This window comes from Cnephaeus nilssonii, assembly GCF_951640355.1.
Source record: "Cnephaeus nilssonii genome assembly, chromosome: 3".
NCBI classification, from domain to species: domain Eukaryota; kingdom Metazoa; phylum Chordata; class Mammalia; order Chiroptera; family Vespertilionidae; genus Cnephaeus; species Cnephaeus nilssonii.
The window spans coordinates 53,870,526-53,896,205 of NC_137074.1; the positions used below are offsets into that span (position 1 = coordinate 53,870,526).

The 25,680-nt window shown below is 42.2% G+C and overlaps 1 protein-coding gene across 5 annotated transcripts in view; it reads left to right on the forward strand.

Moving 5' to 3' along the window:
• LMLN (leishmanolysin like peptidase) overlaps window positions 1-25,680 on the forward strand; it is a 61,710-nt gene that overhangs the window by 30,365 nt on the left and 5,665 nt on the right. For 3 of the 5 annotated variants that reach the window (XM_079764730.1, XM_079764726.1, XM_079764727.1), the window contains exons 11-16: window positions 1,133-1,209; window positions 7,670-7,780; window positions 11,086-11,218; window positions 13,662-13,821; window positions 19,091-19,221; window positions 21,540-21,750. In XM_079764730.1, coding sequence (XP_079620856.1) covers window positions 1,133-1,209; window positions 7,670-7,780; window positions 11,086-11,218; window positions 13,662-13,821; window positions 19,091-19,221; window positions 21,540-21,750 — 823 coding nt within the window. Of the gene's footprint in view, window positions 1-1,132; window positions 1,210-7,669; window positions 7,781-11,085; window positions 11,219-13,661; window positions 13,822-19,090; window positions 19,222-21,539; window positions 23,948-25,680 lie in introns of those variants that run through there. The other 2 variants (XM_079764729.1, XM_079764728.1) reach the window with 2 other exon arrangements.

A 25,680-nucleotide genomic window follows, 5' to 3' on the forward strand; every position in this document is an offset into this window, starting at 1 on the left:
GCCCAGGTTTCGGGCTCAATCCCCAGTGGGGTTCGTGCAAGAGGCAGCCAATCAATGTTTCTATCTCTCCTTCTCCCTCTCCGTCTCTGAAATCAATAAGAAAATTTAAATATTTTTTTAAAAAGAAGACAACCTAATTTAAAAATGGGTGAAGGATTTGAAAATTATGCTTACATATATCATGACCCGAGTTGGTAAAAATGTGAAAAGAGTAAAATTAATGCTTATACTGACTGTTCTTATCTAGATGACCACAAAGTAAGTGATGGAAACTTACTTGAAGTGACATACATTTCTCCCGTGGGAATTTCAGTTTATTTTCTTTAAGCAATTGTATCAAGTGATTCCCTTTAGAAAGTTGTAGATTGGCCAGAAATGAAAGCTTATTTATTTTTCAGTAGATAGTAATAATTTTATTAATTTCATCAACTTATACCTTTCTCTGAAGTCAACTTTGTGTCCTTGACCTATTTTTTTAAAAGATGATATTAAAGTACTTGAGAAGACCATCTAGTGTTCAAATTAAAGATTGGAAGAATAGTCAGAGCTGCCCAAAGATAGAATACACCTTCTTAAGAGGCAGTGAAGTCCTTATCGTTAGGTAACCTACTGGTATAAATTTTATGATATGAATTAACACATTGGGTAGATAGTAGACCTTGATGGTATTTTAGGTCCCTCATGCAAATCCTTTGATCCTGAGATAAGTGTTTTGTATATTAATGTGTATTTCTGTGATCACAAAGTTGAGGGTTTTGAAAGCATTTTTGTGTAATTCAGGTAAGTATTATCTGGGCATCTGTCTCAACTACCCATTTTGCCTAGGTAGTTAATATTTTTACAGTATTCCTGTTTCAATGTATTTATTCTCATTTTCATCACAGAGTTCTAAATGCTGGCTGTCTACCATTCAAACAAAATTGGACATAATGTAGACATTTGAGGCAGAAAGTAGATTTTAAGCTTCAGTCTTATCATTTTAAACAAGACTTACGTATTTCACTATTTTAAGTGAATACTTCATGAGCCTCTCATACTTAAGACATTTTAAATATACATCAACGTAATCATGGAAATTATTGAGATTGCAAGGGGTCCAGTTCTCTAATGAAAATCTGTTGGCGATTTTCAGAATGAAGCAATGACTGGTTCTCACACCCAGAACCGAGTCCTCTCTCGAATCACTCTGGCATTAATGGAGGACACTGGGTAAGACAGCTTTGAGATTATTATATGAATTGTTTATTAAAATGAAATGAATATTAAAATTAATACAATTAAGCTAAATAAACTAATCAGCTTAAAATACTGACATTTTGCATTGAAGTAAAATATTCTTAGAATTTTGTGCAGTTAGCTATCCATTACCTCTAACAACTCCATTTATTCATTCAACAAATATTTGAAGCCCTGAGATATAGTAAGGAATAGAACAAAATTCCTAGTATTACGGAATTTATCTTTCAATACATAGAGGCCATGCTAACATGAAGGAAAGACTAATTTTAAAAAAATTTTAAATTATAAGTGAAATTGGTGATGTATAGATTCCTGGTTTTTAAGGCAGTGGAACTTTCTGGTAAAGCAGTAGAATACTGTTTTTAAATGACTCCAATGGGGGTCTTTTTCTTTATTGGCTCCTGTATCCTTTAGAAAAGACATGTTGGTTTTTGATAGCTTCCTTGGTTTCTGGTATGGTAGAATGTACCAGGTTGATCAGCACATACTCCCTGGGCATCAGCCAATCTTACAAAGAGCGCTGGTTCCTTTTAATAGAGACTAGAGGCCTGGTGCACGAAATTCGTGCACTGGGGGAGGGGGTGCCCCTCAGCCCAGTCTGCACCCTCTCCAATCTGGGACCCCTCAGGGGATGTCCAACTTCTGGCAGTCGGACATCCCTCTCACAATCCAGAACCGCTGGCTCCTAACCACTAACCTGCCTGCCTGCCTGATTGCCCCTAACCCCACTGCCTGCCTCCCTGATCGCCCCTACCTTGCTCCCCTGCTGGCCCGATAGCCCCCAACTGCCCTCCCCTATCGGCCTGATCACCCCAAACTGCCTGTGCCTTGGCCCCCAGTCTGGCCTTCCTCTGGGGGCACCACCCCATTATCCCGCTGCTGCTGCCACTTCTGGCCTGAGCCTCAGCCCTTCGCAGCTGCCCATGGCTGCCTGAGCCTCAGCCCTTGCAGCCGCTGCAGCTTTGTCTGGAAGGATGTCTGAAAGACAACCACTCTAATTAGCATATTATCCTTTTATTAGTATAGATTTGGGGACCATTACAACCACGCAGAACTTAAAGAAAACACATGGCCCTGGCCGGTTTGGCTTAATGGAGAGAGCATCGGCCTGTGGACTGAAGGGTCCCAGGTTTGATTCTGGTCAGGAGCACATGCCTGGGTTGTGGGCTCAATCCCCAGTAGGGGGTCTGTGGGAGGCAGCTGATCAGTGATTCTTATTATTGATGTTTCTATCTCTCTCTCCCTCTCCCTTTCTCTCTGAAAAAAAAAAATATATATATATATATATTTTTTAAAGAAAACACATGATCTTCACTTTGGACTTTGTAATTTTACAAGATCCTTTGTGCAGTATTTTAACTTCCCTCAACTTTCCTTTACCCACCCTTAAAATGCAATCTATTTGGGGGAAGATGATCAGGAAAGTGATTCTACTAGGTAAAAGTTTTTTTTTTGGAGGGGATGGGGTCGTGAAGATATTTAAAAATGGAGCATGGTGATGGTTGTACCACTCTGAATTTACTTTAAAAAAACAGTTCATTGTACACTTTAGGTGACATGTACAGTATATGAATTAGATCTCAACAAAGCTGTTCTTTTATTTCTTTTTAATCAATTGCAGATGTTTTCAGAGGCCCCCCAAGATTTGCTTACCGCGTCCCAAATCACAGCTGTAACTTCCAGTTGCCTCCAGTCCTTGCAAAGGAGAAGGTGGCAAGAGGCTTGTGGAATTTCTGCAACCCCATTCCCATGTTCCTCATAGGGTACCAGGGTCATTTCCACTGTGCCAGCTCTCTGCTTCTTTTAACCTGTTGGGCAAATGGTGCTCTGGCCAGAAAGTGCATTTTCTCTTAGGTGGCCCGAATACGTTTTTTAAGGTCGTTTTATGGATTCAAAAGAATAAACAGATGTGGAAGCTTTTGTTGAAATCCTTTTACATGGTTCTTCCAGTCTCATGGGAAGTGAGATGTGTCTCTGAATTCATCCCAAAGAGTGTCTTTCGGCAAAAGAACCCAGAGTGGTACAACTCCTTCAGGATGCTTTACATACTTCCCTGTCAGTACTCAGCGGAGCTTGAGGGTGAGCGAGGCAGTGGTGCCAGCATAGGACCCGGGAGAAGGTAGCGCTTTCTACACTACCCAGGCCACGTGGACTGCAGCTGCACCCGCCCAGGTGGGCAGGGTGTTTCTGCTGTTTTGTTTTGGTCTGGCCTCCACCCTGTCAGCCATGGACCTGTGTCTGCACTGAAACTGAACGGTTTGATGGTCCTACTTTTTGGTGGACAGTGGATGCACTCCCACCTCCCAGAGACTGGCAGTTAGACTCTGGCGGCTTCTGAATCCCTCGCGGGGAGAGCCCGGCCCTAGGTCAAGAACAGACTTGGGCGTCCTCAGCCAGGAGGCCTCCTCGGGCTAGGGGCCACCACAGTTTGAAGGCCAGCCATGACCCCAATTCTGGCAGGGGTCTCCTCTGGGGCACTGGCCAGCCTGGGCTAGGGTCACTGGAGGTTTGGAGGCCAGCCATGCCTCCCTATCCTGGTAGGGGTCTTCTCTGGGGCGCTGGCTGGCCTGGACTAATGGCCTCCCGTGGTTTGGAGGCTGGCCACACCCCCCGATCCTGACGGGGGTCTCCTCTGGGGTGCTGGCCAGCCTGGGCTAATGGCCGCCCGCGTTTTGGAGGCCGGTCACGCCCCCGATCCTGGCAGGGGTCTCCTCTGGGGCGCTGGCCAGCCTGGGCTCTGGGCGCCACAAAGGGAGAGGTTCCTGAACCCACTTCCCACACACCTAGGCTAGGATACATCTCATAGGAGGCAACTTCAGTGCCAGGGTGGGCGGTGGCCAGGTCCTCAGGCACCTTGCCTCCTGGGCTGCAGTCCTACATCTCCCAGCGCCCCAGCCTCAGACGCGCCTCCGCAATTTCCCTCACCACCAGTTGCCTCAGCGCAGGCCCCAGCAGCCGAAATCCGGCCTCCCAGCAGCCGAGCCACCACACCCACCACCGCTGGTAGCTCTCCACTGCTCGCTCGCTGCCGAGCCCTGTCCGCTGGAGTGAGGGCGTGCTCCGAGCCCCTCCCACCCCTGGCGTGTGCCCACTGCCCAGAGGCCCTCCCTCCCTCCGCAGTCCGGCTTGGGAAGCTGGCCTCGTTGCCGGGGCTACGATGCTAGCATCCCGCCCCGGCCACTATGGGTGCTGCCATCTTTGTAGCGGAGTGATGGTTAATTTGCATATTACCCTTTTATTAGATAGGATAGCTTTAAGAAACTACAGCATGGACACTGTGTTCATTACTACTAGGTTATCATTGTTTCTCATACTTTACAGTGGACCAAGTTAGGGCATTCATATACTGTATTTGAAAGGGGAAAAAATCCACAATGATGGATGTTTTTTAGTGCTAGTATAGCTCTTTCTCATTTATCCCTGAATAAGCAATAGCTAGCTGAAGTGGTCCTGCTGCTCTGCTTAACAGCCTATGTATAGCCTTTTTTATAAACAATGCTAGTTTCTTGAAGATACCAGTTGGATACAGAAGCACTGTGGAGTGTGTGAGTCACTAATGAAAAATCATGGCAGTGGTGAATTTTAAAGCATTTTTCTTTTTTTCTGAGACAACACAACAGCAACATGGGCTATATGTTTCTAAATTTCTGACACTATTTTAAAACTAGACATGGAGCCCAACCAGTGTGGCTCAGTTGGTTGAGCATTGTCTTATGCAAGAGATTGCTGGTTCCGGCTGGCATGGAGGTCACGGTTGGATTCCTGGTCAGGGTACATGCCCGGATTTTGGGCTTGATCCCCAGTAGGGGGCGTTCAGGAGGCAGCCAAGCCATGTTTCTCATCTATGTTTCTATCTCTCTCCCTCTCCCTTTCTCTCTCTAAAATCAATTAACCAACCAAAGAAGTATAAATTGGTTGTTACAGAATAGTCATGAGGATGTAAAGTAGAGCATTATAATCAACTAGAGGCCCAGTGCACGAAATTCGTGCATGGGTAGGGTCTCTAGGCGTGGCCAGTGATCAGGGCTGATCAGGTTCCCCGCCTCCCTGCCTCCTTCTTCCCTTGTTCCCTCAGCCCCGCTGCTGCCACTGGTCACCCACCATGTTCTGCACTGCACATCATAGCAAGCGATTGAACTTCTGTTCTCCTGGCCAAACTCCCGAGGGGACACTTTGCATATTAGTCTTTTATATCCTATCTAATAAAAGGGTAATATGCAAATTGATTGTCACTCCAACACGCAAGATGGCCGCCACCATGTGGTCAAAGATGGCTGACCCCATGTGGACACAATATGGCCGCCACAAGATGGCCAGCAGGGGTGGGCAGTTGTGGGTAATCAGGCCAGCAAGGGAGGGCAGTTGGAAGGGACCAGGCCTGCAGGGGAGGGCAGTTGCGGGGGGACCAGGCCAGCAGGGAGGGCAGTTTGGGGGTGACTAGGCCTACAGGGGAGGACAGTTAGGGGCAACCAGGCCGGCGGGGGAGGGCAGTTGGGGCAATTGGGCCATCAGGGGAGCAGTTAGGCGTCGATCAGGCTGGCAGGGGAGTGGTTAGGGGGTGATCAGGCTGGCAGGCAGAAGCAGTTAGGGGCAATCAGGAAGGCAGGCAGGTGAGCGGTTGGGAGCCTGCAATCCTGGATTGTGAGAGGGATGCCAGATTGGAGAGGGTGCAGGCTGGGCTGAGGGACACACACCCCCACCCCTGTGCACGAATTTCGTGCACTGGGCCTCTAGTATATAGATAATATTATAATAACTATGTATGGCCCTAACCGGTTTGGCTCAGTGGATAGAGCGTCGACCTGTGGACTGAAAGGTCCCAGGTTTGATTCCGGTCAAGGGCAATGTACCTTGGTTGTGGGCACATCCACAATAGGAGGTGTGCAGGAGGCAGCTGAATTATGTTTTTCTCGCGTTGGTATTTGTAATTCTCTATATCCCTCTCCCTTCCTCTCTGTAAAAAAATAAATAAAATATATTTAATAAATAAATAAATAAGTAAGTAAGTAAATAACTTGTATGGTGTTAGATGGGTATGAGATTTATTGTGAGGATCAGTAAGTTATATAATGTCTAATCAGTATGGAGTGCATCTGAAACTAATATAATATTGTATGTCAGTTGTAATCTATATATATAAAAGGCTAAGCGACCTGCTGACTGGCTGACCAGCTGGTAGGTATGATGTGCACTGACCACCAGGGGGCAGATGCTCAATGCAGCCGAATGACAGCAACTTTGCAGAATGCCCTCTCGCATTCCGGGACCCCTCGGGGGATGTCAGAGGTTTCGGCCGATCCCTGCAAGCCAGTCCGAGGGACCCCACCTGCCGAAGGGACCCCACTCACTCCGCAGATGCCCTTTGAGCCCCAGCGCCACCCCAGGTGCGGCCAGCCAGGGAGGGACTGCAGGAGGTCAGATCCAGGGCGTGTCTGGCCCATCTCACCCAGTCCTGCCCCACCAACCACCTTCTAATTAATTTCCTTTCAATGTGCACAAATCCTTGAAAAATAAAAGATTTTTTTTCTTTTTTATTAATCCTCACCTGAGGACATTTTTCCCATTGATTTTTAGGGAGGGTGAAGAGAGGGAAAGACAGAGAAACATTGATGTGAGAGAAACACATCAATTGGTTGGCTCCTGCACGAGCCCTGACCTGGGCCTGGGCTAGGGAGGAGCCTGCAACCGAGGTACGTGCCCTTGACCAAATTCGAACCCAGGACCTTCAGTCCACAGGCCAATGCTGTATCCACTGAGCCAAACTGGCTAGGACCAAAAGAAAAAGATTTTTTCAAAAAAAAGAGAAATGCTGATAAAACTAAGTTTGTTGATTAAATTTGCCAGGAAACTAAATCAATGTGTTGTGTGTGTGTTTTTTTCTGAAATGAGAACATTTTAAAAAGTATTAGACATTGTATTCATTTGTCTTATTTTAACGGTGTAATATTTAGTCACAAGCAGGGCCTGTATGATAAAATAGCACAGATTCAAGGCTAGAGAAGCAAGAAACTAGGGCCAACTGAATCAGATTAGGTAAAAACTAGCTACCTAACAATTCCACTGTTTCTCCCTCAGTTTACTTCTCTTTTTCTCTCATTCTCTTTCTGTTTCTTTGGCCCTCATTCCACTGGTCTCACACCTGGACCAGTTTCTACGCTGTGACTTCTCTCATCTTTGGAAATTACAATGGAAACATGGTTTGTTAGTGTTGTTTCCAACTGGGAACAGCCTCACCACAAACTGACGTTCCCCAGTCCTGCTCTGGAGACCCTTGCAGCAGGGCTTTCTTAGTAATGCCTGTCCGTGGGATGGCCACCAAAGTCCCTTTTGAGGTCCTAGTTTTCTCATTGTTGAGATTTGTCATGGGTATGTTGGAATTGTTTTTTAAATGACAGCAATAAAAAATGCTTTGTTTGAATCATTTCCACAGCTGGTATAAAGCTAATTATAGCATGGCTGAGAAGTTAGACTGGGGTCGAGGAATGGGCTGTGACTTTGTCAGGAAGAGCTGTAAATTCTGGATTGATCAGCAGAAAAAAAAGTAAGAATACATTTCCTCATCATGTTTGATAACAATTTATTTCTGATTTTGTTCTTTATCTGGAGCCTAAAGTGTTATTTTCAAAATATGGTCTGATTAGTTCATATTCAAAATGTGTAGAAAACCATTTATGGTGCTTGGTGATATAATAAATAGCTGCATATTGTTTTAAATCATAGACTTAAAGAATCTACAATGTGGGAGCCAGACCATAAAATATTTCTGTTTAGCTTATAATTCATAAATATACATTGCAAAAATTTTACATACTCTATATTTCTTACTGTTTTCTTCAGAAAATGCGGTCATAAACATAGATGTAACTATTGATTCAGTATTAAAAAAACATAAAAGTATTTTTCAATAGAGTCCTCAAATCTGGATGCATATTATAATCACCTAGCAAGCTTTTTTAAAAATACAGTCTCCAATTTTGGGGGATACACACAAACACACACATGCATGTTTATATATTTTATATATATATATATATATATATATATATATATATATATATGCACGCGCGCACACACACACACACACACACACACACACACACACATATATATATATATATATATATATATATATAATTTTTTTGAAGATAATTACAGATTCATATGCAGAGATTCCATGTACACTTCATCCAGTTTCCTTGATTGGTAACATTTTACAAAGCTATAGTACAACGTCACAGCCAGGATATTGCCACTGATATAGTCAGATACAGAACATTTGGATCACCGCAAGGATTCCTCTTGTTTCGCTTTTATAGTCATACTCAGTTCCCTCTCATGTCAGCCCCTCCTTGACTCCTGGAATCACTAATCTGTTTTCCATTTCTCTAATTTTGTCCTTTCAAGAATATTATATAAATGGAATTATATTGTATATAATGAATATATTATTCACTATATACTGTATTCATATCAATGAATGAAAAAACATTTTAATGAATGAAAAAAATCCTTTGACTCTTCTCTGTTTCTTTTACAGTTTTACTAGATGTTTGTCAGTTTTACCAATTTTTAAAAGATATATTTTTTTTATTGATTTTAGAGAGGAACGGAGAAGAAGAGAGAGCTAAAAACATCAATGATGAGAGAGAATTATTGATCGGTTGCCTCCTGCACTGCAGGCCCCCTACTGGGGATCGAGCCTGCAACCCAGGCATGTGTCCTTGACTGGGATCAAACCAGGGACCCCTCAGTCCGCAGGCCAACACTCTACCCACTGAGCCAAACCAGCTAGGGCTGTAACCAATTTTTTAAAAGAACCAACTTTTTGTTTTATTGATGTCTTCTGTTGTTTTCAAATCCATTGATTTCTGCTTTTATCTTATAGCTTTTCTTCTGCTTGTTTTTTATTTCTTCTTCTTTCTCTGTATTGTTGATTATTAATTTGAGATGTTATATCTTTCTGATTTAGTGTTACAAATTTCCCTCTCAGCATTTCTTCAGCTATGTCCCACAAATTTCAATGTTTTATTTTTATTTCCATCATGTCTTAGTCTGCTTGGGCTCCCATAACAAAATACAGAGGGGGTGGCTTAATCAGTAGAAATTTATTTTCTCGTGGTTCTATAGGCTGAGAAGTCTGAGATCAAGGTGCCTGCCAATTTTGTTGCTGGTGAGAGTTCTCTTTCTGGTTTGCAGACAGCTGTCTTCTCCCTGTGTCCTCACATGGCAGAGAGTGCACTCTGGTCTCTCTTCCTCTTCTTGTAAAGATACCAGTCCTATCAAATTAGGGCTCTACCCTTATGGCCTCATTTAACCATAAAGACCCTTTCTCCAGTTATAGTAAGATTGGAGGTTAGAGCCTCTACACACGAATTTTGGAGGACTCAGTTTAATCTGTAGCAATTAGTGCAATTTTTAAAAAAAGTTTCCATTGAGCCCTGGCTGGTGTGGTTCAGTGGGTAGAGCATTAGCCTGCACACTAAAGGGTCTTGGGTTCAATTCCTAGTCAAGAGCATGTACCTGGGTTGCAGGTTCGATCCCTGGCCCCACTCAGGGCATGTGTGGGAGGCAACCAATCAATGTGTCTCCCTTGCATCGATGTTTCTCTCTCTTTCTCTCTCTCTCTCTGTCTCCCTCTCCCTCCACCTATCCTTCCTGCCCCCCAATCTCCACCCTATCTCCCCCCTTCTCTCCCTCCTTTCCACTCTCAATGGAAAAAGTATCCTTGGAAGAGGAGAGGATTAACAAGTTAAATAATTAAACATTAAATAAATTACTTTCTCTCCAAGATTAGATTTTAACAGACAACAGAATAAGTTGTAACAATTAGGAATATTAACACAATTTTCATTTTACTCAGAAAAAAAAGATTGGATTGTGGATATTGTTTTTGTTTTTGTGTGTATGTGTGTTCTTTTTTAAACCTCACCCAAGGAATGAGGATATTTTTTCCATTGAGTTTTTAGAGAGAGTGGAAGGGACGGGGGAGGGAGGAAGGGAGAGAGAGAAAGAGAAACAGCCAGCCAAAACTGGTTTGGCTCAGTGGATAGAGCGTCGGCCTGCGGACTCAAGGGTCCCAGGTTCGATTCCGGTCAAGGGCATGTACCTTGGTTGTGGGCACATCCCCAGTAGGAGGTGTGCAGGAGGCAGCTGATCTAACTCTCTATCCCTCTCTCTTCCTCTCTGTAAAAAATCAATAAAATATATTTTTTTTAAAAAAAGAGAAACAGCCATGTGTTACAGGCACATTGATTACTTGACTCCCGACAGGAGCCGGGATTGAACCTGCAACTGACGTACGTGCCCTTGACCGGGAATTGAACCTGTGACCCGCCCGTCTGAGGGCCGGCCAGGGCATGAATGTTTTTAACTTAACAAATTGTCAAATAGGATTTTTTGAACTAGATTGTAGCATAGAAAATATTTAATTAACTCTCTGTAGCTGCAGGACAAAGGGGACGTCATCTCCATTTGTTTCTGAGACTCCATTTGTTAATTATGAAGATGTATATTTTTGACAAGCTCTGGAATTTCATCATTTGTCATAAAATGCAAATCAGGTCTTTAAAACTCCATTTTACTGACAAAAATGGAGAGAGATAAATAGGATTTTATTTAATAACAGTGAAATAATGTTATAATGCATCTAGCTTTAATCTTTCACATCTACATTACTCATTCCTTTTACCCTTTGAAAAATAAGTTTATAACTCGATTTAGCAATTAATTTTAAGCTATTAAAACATACTGAAATTATAGTGGAAAAGATAAGCTTATAATGGAAAAGAATAGATGTGTACTATTTTCTTTACAGTTTTATACTGTGGTTTTTATCTTTATGTGCAGGAGGCAGGTGCTGAGCCCTTACTGTGACACCCTCAGGAGTAATCCCTTGCAGTTAACTTGCAGACAGGACCAGAGAGCAGTTGCAGTGTGTAATTTGCAGAAGTTTCCAAAACCTTTGCCTCAAGAATACCAGGTAACACTTGTTTGGGGCACAATTTTAACAATCACCTTTTTAAAAATAAGTTTCTATTTTGAATTAGAAGAGTAAAGCCTCTTAAGTGTTTCAATTTATAAGGCCGCATTTGTTTTCTATAAGTCAGATAAAACTGAGGAATTCCTCCATTTATTTATAACTAATGTGATAATAGATAGTAATTAATATCTAGCAATTCCTTGTAGAAATAGTAAGAGGCATTTAGAATATTTATTTTGCTCTAAATATTTCTAAACTGTATGTTTTTTTTCTTTATAGTTGTTTCCAAAGTCTTCATCTTTAATTTCCTCTAATTTACACACCACAAAACCCCACAAGATTTTTTAAAGAAAATAACCCAGCTACTCTAAGCCAATTAATTAGAAGGCTTGGGAGTTCTGATTTAGAGAAGGTTTGACTCAAGGGATGTAAAAGGTGAAGAAAATGGCCCCACATGATGTTCAGTCTGAATCTCTGATTTGACCTTTTAAGTGGTACGTTGCCAAGGCTATCTCTAAAACCCTCAACTCAGCCTGTCATTTTCAAAGGACACGTTAGTCAGAAATTATATCACAAAAGCTAATTTTAAATGATTGCTGCTAAAGTTTGAGCTTCCTACATATGTTTATGACCTTTCTGAGTGTTTCAGACATCATATGATGGTAACTATATTTCTAGACGTCCTATATAATTAAAAGCTAATATGCAAATTGTCCCCTCAACTGGGAGTTCTACCGGGAGTTCAACCAGGGGGCGGGGCCGGCCCATCAAGCACCCGTGGCCCCTCCCCCCAGCTGGCCTCGTCCCCGATTGGCCCCCTCTCCCCCCCAATTGGGGCAGGCCGGACAAACCCCACCCGTGCACAAATTCGTGCACTGGGCCTCTAGTAGTATTCTAATTCAACTAGAGGCCTGGTGCAGAAAATTTGTGCACTCGGGGGGGCGCCCTCAGCCCAGACTGTGCCCTCTCGTAGTCCAGGAGCGACCTGCACCCTCTCAGAGTCTGGGAGCCCTCAGGGGATGTCCGACTGCTCCAGAGGCGGGAGAGGCCACCTCCACTGCGCTCGCCAGCTGTGAGCCCAGCTTCTGGCTGAGCGGCACTCCCCGTGTGGGAACGCACTGACCACCAGGGGGCAGCTCCTGCATTGAGCGTCTGCCCCCTGGTGGTCAGTGTGCGTTATAGAGACTGGTCGTTCTGCCATTCAGTTGATTTGCATATTAGCCTTTTATTATATAGGATGAGTTGGTGTAAAATGTGAAATCTTTAAGATTTATCTGGTACCTTGTTCCTTTGGTGTTCAAAGTATTATCCTATCTAATAAAGAGGGAATATGCTAATTGACCCTCAAGCGGTCGCACCCACAGCCAATAAGGAGGGAATATGCTCATTGACTGCCCCGCCCTCAAAGATGGCGGTGCCCAAAGCCACAAGATGGCGGCGCCCAGTCCCCTTAACCCTGCAGGGGCGGCAGGCGTGCAGCAAGGCCGTGCCCTTCCACCTCCGGAGTCCCCCAGTCCTCTCAGCCCCCCAGCCGCCCAGGGCCGGCCCGAGGTGCAGGCAAGCCTTGGATGGTGGCTGCCCAGCTGACACCCAAGGCACAGGCAAGCCTCAGATATCGGCTGCCCAGCCACACAGGGCTGGCCCGAGGTGCAGGCAAGCCTTGGATGGTGGCTTCCCAGCCACCCAGGGCCAGCTGAGGCTCAGTAACCAGGACCGGCTGAGGCTCAGGTAACCAGGGTCGACTGAGGCTTGCACTGACGGCAGTGACAGCAGCAGAGGTGTGATGGGGCATCTCCTTCCCCTGATCACCGGGTGGCCTCCCACCCCTGAGGGCTCCCGGACTGTGAGAGTGGGCAGGCCAGGCTGAGGGAACCCCCCCCACACACACTCCAGTGCATGAATTTTCATGCACCGGGCCTCTAGTATGTATATATGTGATCTCTTTCATTTTCTCACAATTTTATTTTTTCAAGAATGTCAAAACAGCATATAAATTAAGTATTCTAAAGACTTTTGATGTATAGTATATTTAAAATCTTAATTCTAAGCAGTCTTTTGTGTTTTGTCAACTCTTAAAAGTCTTCTGATTCTTTCTTTAAAAACACATCAAATTTGTTATCTAATAAGAAACTTAACCAGTTTACTTACCTTACTTATTTCTAAAACTACAATAGCTTTGACATACCCCTGAGTAGTATATAAATATCTTTGTGTTACACTGTACATCAAGCATGTCAAACTCACGGCCCATGGGCCACATGCCTCATTTATTTGGCCTGTGTTAGCCTTTGAGTTTGACATGCTTACTGTACATGAGGAAAACTACATTAATATCTTCTTTGTGTTATAAAGCATTAGAGGGTTGCTATAAATTGACTGTGGACTTGGTTTGGTTATACAGAATATTTCTTTTTCTCCTGTCTTCCTAATACTTTTTTTGTAGTACTTTGATGAACTCAGTGGAATACCTGCAGAAGATTTGCCCCATTATGGTGGTTCAGTAGAAATTGCTGACTACTGCCCTTTCAGTCAGGAATTCAGTTGGCATGTAAGTGGTGAATATCAGCGCAGCTCAGATTGTAGAATATTGGAAAATCAACCAGGTTAGTAGTCTAGTGAAATGAAATGTTATATACACATTACAATTATATATCAGCAATGTAAAATAGTGGTTAAGAGCACAGACCCTGGAATGTGTATTGTGGTTCCACTGCTATTCATCTGTTGTAAATAATCTAACTTCTCTGTGCCTCAGCATCTTCCTCTGTAGAAAGGGGATAATAATACCTATCTAATAGAGGTCTGGTGAGAAATAAATGAATTAATGTAGTAAGAGCTTAGAACCATCACACATAGAAAGGATTTTTAGCTATTAGATAGATTTGTACATGTATACACACACTGCTTTTTAGTAATACCTTACATCTGCATGACACTTTCATTTACAAAACACTTTTATTTTTATATTTAACTAGAGGCCCAGTGCACAGATTTGTGCACCAGTGGGGCCCCTCAACTTAGCCTGCAGGGATTGGGCCAAAACTGGCTCTCCAACATGCCCCAAGGGGTCCTGGATTGCGAGAGGACTCAGGCCAGGCTGAGGGACCCCACCAATGCACTATCAGGGCTGAGGAAGGACTGCAAGAAGTTGGCCGGCCAGGGAGGGACTGTGGGAGGCTCCAGGGTGTGTCTGGCCCCTCTCGCCCAGTCCACATAGGCTGGACCCCAGCAGCAAGTTAACCTACCAGTCAGAGCGTCTGCCCCCTCATGGTCAGTGTGTGTCATAGCGACTGGTTGAATGTTCGCACAAGTGGTCTGACACTTAGCATATTAGGCTTTTATTATATAGGATTTTATTCTTCTAAAAACCTGATGAGAGACATAGAGAAGATATTATTGAATTTCACAGATGAATAAAAAGACACTAAGTGATCCAGTTACTTAGTGCAGGTTCCTCCAATGGAGAGCTCTTTTTAGCTAATCACATTAAGTATTTTCAACTCCTGAGGAGTGTGCATTTTATGTAATTTAGAAGTAACATGCCATTCTTCATATATCAGAATAACATTATTATCCCATAGCTAGTAAGATGTTGTCATACTATTTATTCTTTCTTAATACATATAAATGAATAGGTCTTCAAAGGGATAAATAGTATGGCAATTGGATATTCAACAATAATAGTTACAGCTCAAAAAAATAATAATAAATAATAGTTACAGCTCATACTGTCCACCTCTATAAATAAAGTGTTCTCACATCTGATATGTTAATAAATAGCAATAAATAGTTTTTGTTTCTGTGATCATCAAAATTATTTTTTAAATATATTTTTATTGATTTCAGAGAGGAAAGGAGAGGAAGAGGGAGATAGAAATATCAGTGATGAGATGGAATCATTGATTGGCTGCCTCCTGCACATTGGACTGAGTTCGCAACTGAGGCATGTGCCCTTGACCGGAATTGAACCTGGGACCCTTCGGTCCACAGGCCAACACTCTGTCCAGTGAGCCAAACTGGCTAGGGCGTTATCAAAATTTTTAACCTGGTCCTTTCCCCCCCACTTTATTTCATACTTTATTACAAACTAAGTCTTTTAAATTTTGAATTTCCATAATGTTTTATTTTTAAACCTAGCAGATTTAACTGGGTTTGTAGTTTTGTGTTTTTTTTTTTATCACTCACCTACTTAATAAATATCTAAAGATTTATGATACAACTACTCAACAGTTCCATATAAAGCAAAAGAAATGCACAGATCTATCAGTAATGGGTTTGCTAAAAATACATTATCACATTTTATTGTTTTATAGGTAGAGTTGGCAAACATTTATTGTAAAGAACAAGATAGTAAATATTTTAGGTGTTATGGGTCATAATATCTATTTCAACTGCTCAACACTGCTATTGTATTGTGAAAGCAATCATAATCTACAAATGAATGAGTGTGGATGTGTTGGCTAAAACTTTATTTATATAAACAGGTAACCCTCAGGATTTGGCCTGAGAATTGTAGCTTGTTGATGCTCTTTTTCTTTTATATACCATTAGTCACTGTGTTTTTTGAGGACTTTGAAATACTCTGAAAATAAAAGAAATACAGAATTCTATTTTACATTTTCTTTCTTCATTTATATAATTAAGATTTTTCAAAACTGACAAAATAAAATACTTACCTTTTAAAATTTTTTTTATTGACTGATTTTAGAGAGAAAAAGAGAAACATCAATTTGTTATTCTACTTATGCATTCACTGGTTGATTCTTGTATGTACCTTGATGGGGGATCAAACTTACAACATTAACATATCAGGACAACACTCTAACTAACTGAGCTACCCCCGAGCCAGGGCAATACTTATCTTTTTATCATACACACACACACACACACACACACACACACACACACACACACACTAGAGGCCTGGTGCACGAAATTCATGCACCGGAGGGGGGAGTCCTCAGCCCAGCCTGCTCCCTCTCACAATCCGGGAACGCTTGGGTATGTCCGACTGCTGGTTTAGAGGTTAGAAAGAAACATTGTGAGAGAAAAAAACAAAACAGAGGCCACTCCAGTGAGGGTGGGTTCTGAGGAGCTAGGGTTAACCTTTTGCACTCGGATGTCAAGTGTGACTCGACACGGTTAGCATCGGTAGCAGGAATCGAGAAAAAAGCAAGCGAGTGCAAAGGGTTAACTTTCTGCATGAAGATTTGCCAAGCCAGGGAAGAGGGGAGGAAGGAGTGAGTGTGTGTGTGTGTGTGTGTGTGTGTGTGTGTGTGTGAGAGAGATAACACCCCCCCCCCAAAGACTCCAGATTATTTTGTTCTAAAGCACAAAACTTTGCTTTCCTCATGTTTATCACATGTCTAAACACAAACCATCGTGTACTTCAAGCAACATGTATTAGGGAAGGAGAATGCAGCCTTAAAGCAAAGGGTGAGGGTGTCAGAAGTGAGTAACTCCTCTCATCCCCCCAGCTGAAGCTCCTCGGGGGCCTGCCTCTTTGCAAATCCACATTTATCTCTTGGTATGTGGGAGGTTAGGGAGCACAGTGTTATCCTGGGAGGGGAAGGTCATGGGGACTGCACCCTTGGTACTCGCCCCAAGTTTCATTTCCTCACCCACTACTGATCCAGTTAATGGGGCTGGAGGTCAAAGCTGGATGTCTCCAGGCGGAGAGCACGCTGGGGGCTGGGTGGTCCAGCTCCAAGGCCCCTGTGTCCATGCCCACCCCTGTCAGCATCCCGCCTGCAGGCAGCAGCTCAGGGTATTCCGCCCCACCGTGTGCCAGACTTAATCCGACTGGGTGTGGGGAGAGAGTGGGGCTCTGCAGCAGATGGCTCCTCAGCTAGCGCCTTTGAATTGTGCATCGCTGGGGGGAAAAGAAAAGCCTCCCCAGAAAGAGGTTTTTCAAAAGCCTTCAGGGACCGGGTGGTTGGCCGGCTGCGGCCTTCCTTCCCCCAGCCCCCAACTGCCGGCAGCCGGCCCCATCTCCTGCCCGCACCCGCCTTGGCCTGGTGCTGCTCACATCCACCGCCACCCTCCCCGGGTTCCCCATTCCCCATCAGGCGATCAGCGCCTGCCGGCTTGGGGGAGGGACCAGGAGTTTGGCCGGCAGGCCCCGATCAGGCGATCCGGAGGGCCCGGGAGGTTGGCTGGCCGGGGCCTTCCTTTCTCTGGCTCCCGGCTGCCAGCAGCCGTCCCTGTCCCCCACCTGCACCCGCCTTGGCCTGGCGCCACCCAAGTCCACCACCCCCCACCCCCAGTTCCCTGTTCCCAGCAGGCAGTCGGTGCCTGCTGGCCAGGGGGAGGGTCCGGGAGGTTAGCCGGCAGGCCCCGACCAGGCAATCGGGGTGGTCAGTGCGCATCATAGCAACCAGTCGTTCTGGTCATTCGGTCATTCTGCTGTAACAGTCGCTTTGGCTTTTATATAGATAGATATAGATATACATACACACATCTATACTAATAAAAGGGTAATATGCTAATTATACCGGATAGACTGGATGTCTTCCAGACGTTCTTCTTGACAAAGCTAGGGATGCGGCCGGCCTGCAAATCACCTGCAGCCCCTCGCCCCGCCAGTCCCGCCCTCCAGTGGACCCCCACCCCGATCCAGGGCCCCCTTCAGGGCAGTCCAGCCGGGCCCCAACCATGCACCAGGCCTCTATCCTATATAATAAAAGGGTAATATGCAAATTGACCCTAACGGCAGAACAACCGCTGGACCAGTCACTATGATATGAGGCACACTGACCACCTCTTGGTCCCTTTCCTCGGCCAGCAGGCTCTGATCACCTGATGGCCACCTGTGGTGGGGGCGGGGCTGGCGATCGGGCGGGAACAGCTGACCTTTCGTTTCCTTCCCCTGGCCGTCAGGCACTGATCACCTGATGGCAAATGGGGAACTGGGGGTGGGTGGCGCCGGTGAGGCGGGGCCAGCTGTGGGCAGCTGGGGAAGATGGCCCTGATCAAAGGTCAGGCCTAGGGATCGTACCTGCACACGAATTTTGTGCACTGGGCCTCTAGTATATATATATTTATATATATAATTTCAGAGAGGAAGGGAGAGAGAGAGATAGAAACAGCAATGATGAGAGAGAATCATTGATCAGCTGCCTCTTGCATGCCCCCTGCTGGAGATTGAGCTTGTAACCTGGGCATGTGCCCTGACTGGGAATTGAACCATGATCTCTAGGTCCATAAGTCAACACTTACCCACTGAGCCACAAAGGCAGGGCAATACTTAACTTTACAATATTTTTAAATGGGCTAATTGAACTCTCTGCTTTCAAAAGATGAAACTTACTTGTATTAAGTATAAAGAGAGCAAAATATTGCTTGTGTTTAAGAGCTTCATCCTTTGCCCATTTGCTATTTAGAGGTCATTGAGTCCACTCTGCAAGTTTGTGTTTAGTCTGAGACTAGATCAGCATGGTATTTATGAACTTCCAGGAGATGACAATTCAAGTTGAAAATACAAAGAGTTTTGCAAAAGTTGTAAGACCCCCCAAAAAGCTTTCATTATATAAATAGTTGCCTTCATCCTATTTTGGGTCATTTGGGAAGTGACTGCTTTTAAGCCACTAATAAAGGTGATTCTCAGTGCCATTTCCTCTGTATATTTAACTTAAATACTTTAGGTCCAGTTTTATCACTTGTTTCTACTATAGTAATTTTCTCCCAGTAGTTTCTATATTGAGAACCTAGTTTAAGTTTGGAGCCCTCTTTCTCTTGATATTTTAAATTGAAATTTTCCATTAAACATGTTTGTTTTTAAAATAACCGTTAGTCATAAGGATGGAATACTTCAATTTCTTGTTCTTTGAGCCAAAGATACGTTTTTAAGAAAAATTTTCTGTTTTTCTTCAGACCTTTTTAAAAACTATGGTGCTGAAAAGTATGGACCTCATTCAGTTTGTCTAATTCAGAAATCAGCATTTGTCATGGAAAAGTGTGAAAGGAAGCTGAGTTACCCAGACTGGGGGAGTGGATGTTATCAGGTAAACTAAATGATTGTTAATAATTATACCAAATATTACATAACTTTTGTCTCATTATTTGATTATTAAATTTAAAATACATTTTATTTTTTTATTATTTACTGATTAATATTTTAACTTATGTTTGTTTATGTAAATATTAGTTTGAATGCTTGTGTTTTGTGAAAATATTGTCTTTTTTTAGAGAAATTGCCTTTCTCTGTTTAATATATATATTAAATATACATATAATTGCTATATATTAACAAGTTTTATAATAATTTTACTTCTGGGCTTATAGCTTAAGGAAATAATGGAAAGTAGATAATTCTTGAATAGCTATTACTTTGAATGGAAAAAAATTTACAATTTTATTTCATAAGATCTGAGGAAAGTATAGATTTAAGAATTAATAAATCAACTACTAATTAATTATAGTTTTTTCTCCTTTGAAAATAGAAATCCAAAGGGAGCAAATTACTATTTTCTTAAATATCTTATTTGCATGTCTGATATTAAATGAGTGCATTACCATACTAAAAACTTATTGAGACACAGGCATCCTGTAACTTAGGAGCAGATCTTAAGGAATATTCCATACCCTACTAATGGATGTCAAGGAGGACAGTGCGCTCCTGAAAATGAAAAATCAGAATACATTGTACTATTTCAGCTGCAAGAGCTGAACGAACTTCTGTAGCTGGAAATTTAAATATTATTTTTAAAGTTTCTTATAAAATTAACCATTTTGGACTAACAGCTTTATTGAGATACTAAAGGCCCTGTGCATGATTAAATCATGCACGTGTAGGGTCCCCTACACGCTTTCGCTTTCGATCACGGGGGAGCTGGGTGCCTGTCCGCTGGTGCACCAGGCCTTTCAGAAGCCTCCAGCGCGGCGAAGGCTTCTGAAAGGCCTGGTGCCTGAGCGGACAGGCACCCAGCTCCCCCGCTTTTGATGGTCCGCGGCGGGATGTGAGCTCGCTGCCCCAGAGACCCCTTCTGTGCCGCAGCACAGCCATGGCGCAGACGCTGAGCTCGGGCCGCCGCTGGTGAAGCGACCTCAGCGTCCCGCCGGCCCAATCGGCCACCCCGGCCACCCCGAGTCCCGCCCCCCCACGCCTCCTGGCCAATCGCGGGTATAGCGAAGATACAGTCAATTTGCATATTTGTCTATTATTAGGTAGGATGAGTTTGCATCAATATCTTTGATTCCAGTCTAACACCAAAGGGTTCATTCTGGTTTTCTCCCTTCCTATATTTGTAACTCCTTTCTCTGACAGCAAGAAATATGGCTTTCATTGTCCTAAATATGTTGTCCTATTTCATTTGTCCACACCCCTTTCACCTTCTCCCACCCCCCTATGTGGTTGCCCTCCTCACCCACTCAGACTCTGACACAACCCACCAGGTCACAATATCTCTCCTTCACTGACCCAAATCCTATGCACATCTTTAGGATAAAAAAAAAATTATATCCCTCCCTTCTCTCCTCAATCAAAGCTGCTAGAGGGCAGGCATTGTGTTGTGAAGTTCTTTGGTATCCTTTTCAGTATTAAACATGATAATCAAGTCTCACTTAAAAGGTGATTACAAAAGGAAAAGGGAAAATACAAGGAAGAAACAATTGAGAAGATGCAGGAATAAAGTAATCTTATATACAACTTTCATTAAAAACTTAAAATGAAAAAAAATAAAATAAATAAAAGGTGATTACATTGTACAATAGCTATGGTGGTACTTATTAGTTGTGGATCATTAAATGATAGGCTATGTTGTTTATTTTCTCAAAGGCTTTTTATAACTTAAATTTCCAAATGAGTATTTACACTTAATTGATGATGGAGTTATTTTAAAAATGACTACTCCATTGTTGAAATACATTTTTGGAACTCCTTTTTTGAAATTGCCTTTAGTTTAATAGCCATTTAAAAAAACCAATTTTAGTACTTTGCATAACACCTATGTTAACCTAGTGTTAACCAGTTTAGTCAACTACCTTTACCAGACTCAGTTCAGGGCAGCTTGTGGGTATTTCCAAAACCTTCATCTACCTGTAGAGTAAAAATTTGCTACTAACAAACATTTTCAAAAACATGCATTTACTTTGAAAATAATTTTAGGAGAGAAGTTTTAAAATATTTAAAGTGAAGTAGCATAATTGAAATTAACATGAAGTCTTTTTAGAAAACAACTTTGAAGAAGAAATAATCATTTGAAATTTTTATATCCCAAATTATATTTTATAGCCAGTATTTTTAGCAAATTCTAACCTTTTCCTGCAGATGAAGGAGGCCAGTATACTTACAGATCTGATTTTTTTCCCTCTCTGTTTGAAGGTTTCTTGTTCTCCACAAGGTCTAAAGGTTTGGGTCCAGAATACTTCATATTTGTGTAGTCGAGCCGGGCAGGTCCTCTTCGTTAGTATTCATATGAACGGCTGGATTCACGATGGAAACCTGCTCTGCCCATCATGTTGGGACTTCTGTGAACTCTGTCCTCCAGAAACAGATCCTCCAGCTGCTAACCTGACCCGAGCTCTACCCCTGGGTGAGTATCTCTATGCTTGGAGTAAAGACAGAGACTTTTCTTATCATATGTTGAAAATTCCCTTCAAGGAAGCTCTAAAACAGGTTGAGCATCTTCTCTTCTAATTTCAATTTTATTGGAAAATCTCCTTCCCACCACTGAATTTTTTTTTTTCCTGGCAGGAGCAATATCTATCAATAGAGTTATTTCAAAAGTGACTCCATTATTTTGTTTTGTTTTAATATGTTTTTATTGATTTTAGGGAGAGAGAGATAAAAACATCAATGAGAGAGAAATATTGATAGGCTGCCTCTTGCATGTCCCCTACTGGGGATTGAGTCTGCAACCCAAGGCATGTGCCCTGACTGGGAATCGAACTGGTGACCTCTTGGTCCATGGGACAATGCTCAGTACACAGAGCCACACCAGCCGGGCAATTCCATTGTTGAAATAGATTTTTGGAACTCCTCTTTTTAAATTGCCTTTAGAAATAGCTTAATGACCATCTAAGAAAACCAAATTTAGTAATTTGCCTCACACCTATGTTAACCAGTTTAGTCAGCTACCTTTACCAGACTCAGTTATTGGCAATAGGTTCCCTCTCACTCACAGCACCTCAGTTTTGAATGCACAGATTACATCCCAGTCAGCCACTGACCTGTTTCAGCACAGGAGCCTGTCCCCCCAGCACTTCATATTCAGAGGGCACTGCAGCCTCCCAGATCTAGCTTAATGGTCTTCAGCGTATGTTGCCCTAAATTCTTTGTTGAGGACCTAAACTCCTGCACAAGGACACAGGAGCTACCCCAGCACGTATTAGGTGCCACTGCCACTTCACTAAGAGCTTTCTGTGGTAGTGTGGAGCCAGCCTGTCCCCGTATTTTGGAAATGTTTTCAGGTTGTAATGATGTAAAACATAGATAAGTTTTAGTTCTTCTGTTAGTTCAGTGCCAGAGAGAACCCTTTGTGCCAGACAGGGTCAATGGAATCAAAAACAATTTCCAAAGTCAAAATAATTGAGTCCTCAGTTGTACATTCTCTCCATGTTGAACCACTCTTTTTTTTTTATGAATACTACAAAATTCCTTAAATCAGACTACTGTTTCAACATTCACTAGCCAAAACCACATTGCCGTGACAATCTCCTATGTTCCTTTATCTCTGCATCTTGATTCCTTACTCCTACTGGTCTTATCTCTGCATCTTGATTCCTTACTCCTACTGTTTGTCAGGCCACCTTTCACTCCTTCCTGACATCACTATTGTGATTTAACCCTAACCCAGCCAGTTTCTTTGCGATGTTTCCAGTCAGTCCAGCCCACATCCCTGTTCATGGAGCAGCACTGCAGCTTTGATGTACTATATGTGACCCTGGATGGCGATCTCAGGGCTGCTAAGTGAACTCTTTTCTGTACAGTACTCCAGTGAATCAGTGAGTTTCCTGCAGTTATAATAGCAATGATACAATGAGTTGTTTGAAATGATACAAGATCTTCGGTCCCTTTGATGTGGTATGTAGTATATGTAGTGTTAAATACTCTTAACTTTTACTTTCATGTGAGTTAGTAGGATAACTTATTTTTATTGTTATTATTAAATTACTTTGGCTGCTAGTTCATAAAGAGAGAGTTACTCCAGCTGGTTCAGAGGTAAAAATCTTAGGAGTATAGTAAAAGAATGTATAGGAATGTGAAGAAAGGCAGGCCAGGGCAAAGGGCTATGAAATGATTAGTTCCTGTCCTTGGAGCATGACAGAGACAAATGAATCTGTGGAAGGAGGTGGGGAGTAGAGATTGCAAACCACCCAAACCCTCCACGTCCACCAACCTGCACCTTAGACTCTACTTCTACTTATCCTGGCTCCCTCTTCATCAGTTACCCTTCTGAAATTGTGGTGCTATGATGTGATTTCTTTTTCCCTGTTAACCAGTTCTGTGAGGAAGCATACTCAAAAAAGCATTGTAATCTATAAGTCATTACACAATTTTGAAAAATGTATAATAAAATATTATAAGAATAGATGTCTCTAGGCATTGCTTTTTAAACATTATAAGTATCACTGTTGAAATTCTAAAATATCCTGATTTCTCATGTTTGTTAATGTGTGACTAGAGCACACACTAGGCCCTTAGTGAACTCTGTACCAGGGACTATGGCAGACTTTACATATGCTATTTCTTTTAGATAAATAGTTTATTTCTTTTTAATATAGTCTTTATGACCCACCAAACTTATAAAAAATAAGATTTGATGCTTTAAATATACTTATATGAGAAATACTAAAAATTAGAATTAACCTGTGATGAAGCTTATTAGACAAATGATCATCTTAATACGTTTTAGGAATTAAAATAATTTAGGGTTTTTTTAGTATGTCTTTAAAACATTAGAATTGTTAATATTCTAGAGGAATTATAAAAATATATTCCTCTCCCCAAATTCTTCTGATTTTTTTTTTATTGTTGATCTCAGCTTCACTTAGCTTTTTCTTATATTTGTAATTTCTCTTGGAATGTAAAACTTATCTTTTTTCCTTTTTTCTGGTTGTCACTTCTAAATGCTAGAGTATAATTAGATAGTTGTTCTATACTGCCTAAGATAGTGAATATAAAATATTTATTTCTAAATTCTTTCTGGTCTCTTCAGATTGTCGGTGTTATTTTTGTTTCCATTTATTGAATGCTGAGTGCTTTATGTCTATATCATTGCATTTAATCATCACAAAACCTAATGAGGTAGGAATAATCATTTTACACATGAGAAAACTAAGGTATAAAGAGATTAAGTATAATGTGTTTACTGTCACAACTAATAAATAATGAGATTCAGGTCAAAACCCAAATCTGATCATCTCTAATTCCTTTTGAAATACTCTCTTTGAATATTTTCTTTGTAAAGATTACTGTCACATAAAGTTCAGTATTTTTTTTTAAATATGTTTTTCTTGATTTTAGAGAGAGAGGAAGGGAGTGGGATAGAGAGATAGAAACATTGATGAGAGAAAAACATTGATCAGCTGCCTCTCACATGCCCCCTACTGGGGATAGAGCCCGCAACCCAGGTATGTGCCCTGACTAGGAATCGAACTGGTGACCTCTTGATTCATGGGTCGATGCTCAACCACTGAGTCACACTGGCCTGGCTAAAGTTCAGTATTTTTGAAGGACAACAAATGTTCCAGAGCTGGCATTAATGTTTTAATAGTCTGTTAAATTTTAGTGTCAATAGTAGAAAAAGAAACAGGTAGTCCTTCTCCATTTCCTTGGGCCAAATTGAGAATCATGAGATAAAGGGATATGCCTGCGTTATTAGACTCCAGGTTCCATTCCTTATTCCAGCCAAGACCCTTCTACCTCATGCTCTAGGCCAGAGCTTATCCAGTAGAACTTTCTGGGGTGACGGAAATGTTCTGTTATCTGCATTGCCCAACAGAGTAATCATTAGCCACATGCGACTGTTAAATGTGTGAAATGTGACTGGTGTGATTAAGGAACTAAATACTTTATTTCATTTGAGTTAATTTAAATTTAAGTAGCACATACAGCTGGTGGCTATCATATTGGATAGTGCAGCGCTAGATCAGTTTCTCAAACTTTTGCATGCATCAGAATCATGTTAAAACACAGGTTGCTAAGCCTCAACCCCAGTGTTTCTGATTCAGAAGATCTGGGTCAGAGCCTGAGAATTTGCATTTTTAACAAGTTTGCAGATGATGCTGATGAGAAGGACTGTTTTGGGAAAGTAGGATCTTTGTAAGATTTAACAATTACCAGCTTATTCCATTGGGAAGAATAGGAGTTTCCTCCTGTTTTACCTGCATTACATGCAGTTAAATAATTTTTTAAAATACTTATACCACACTATATAAGGTGCTCAGAAGAACAGGCTGCAGTGCCGTGACATTATCATTCTATTCATTCTAGAGCTGAAGACTAGCACTATTTTCCACTT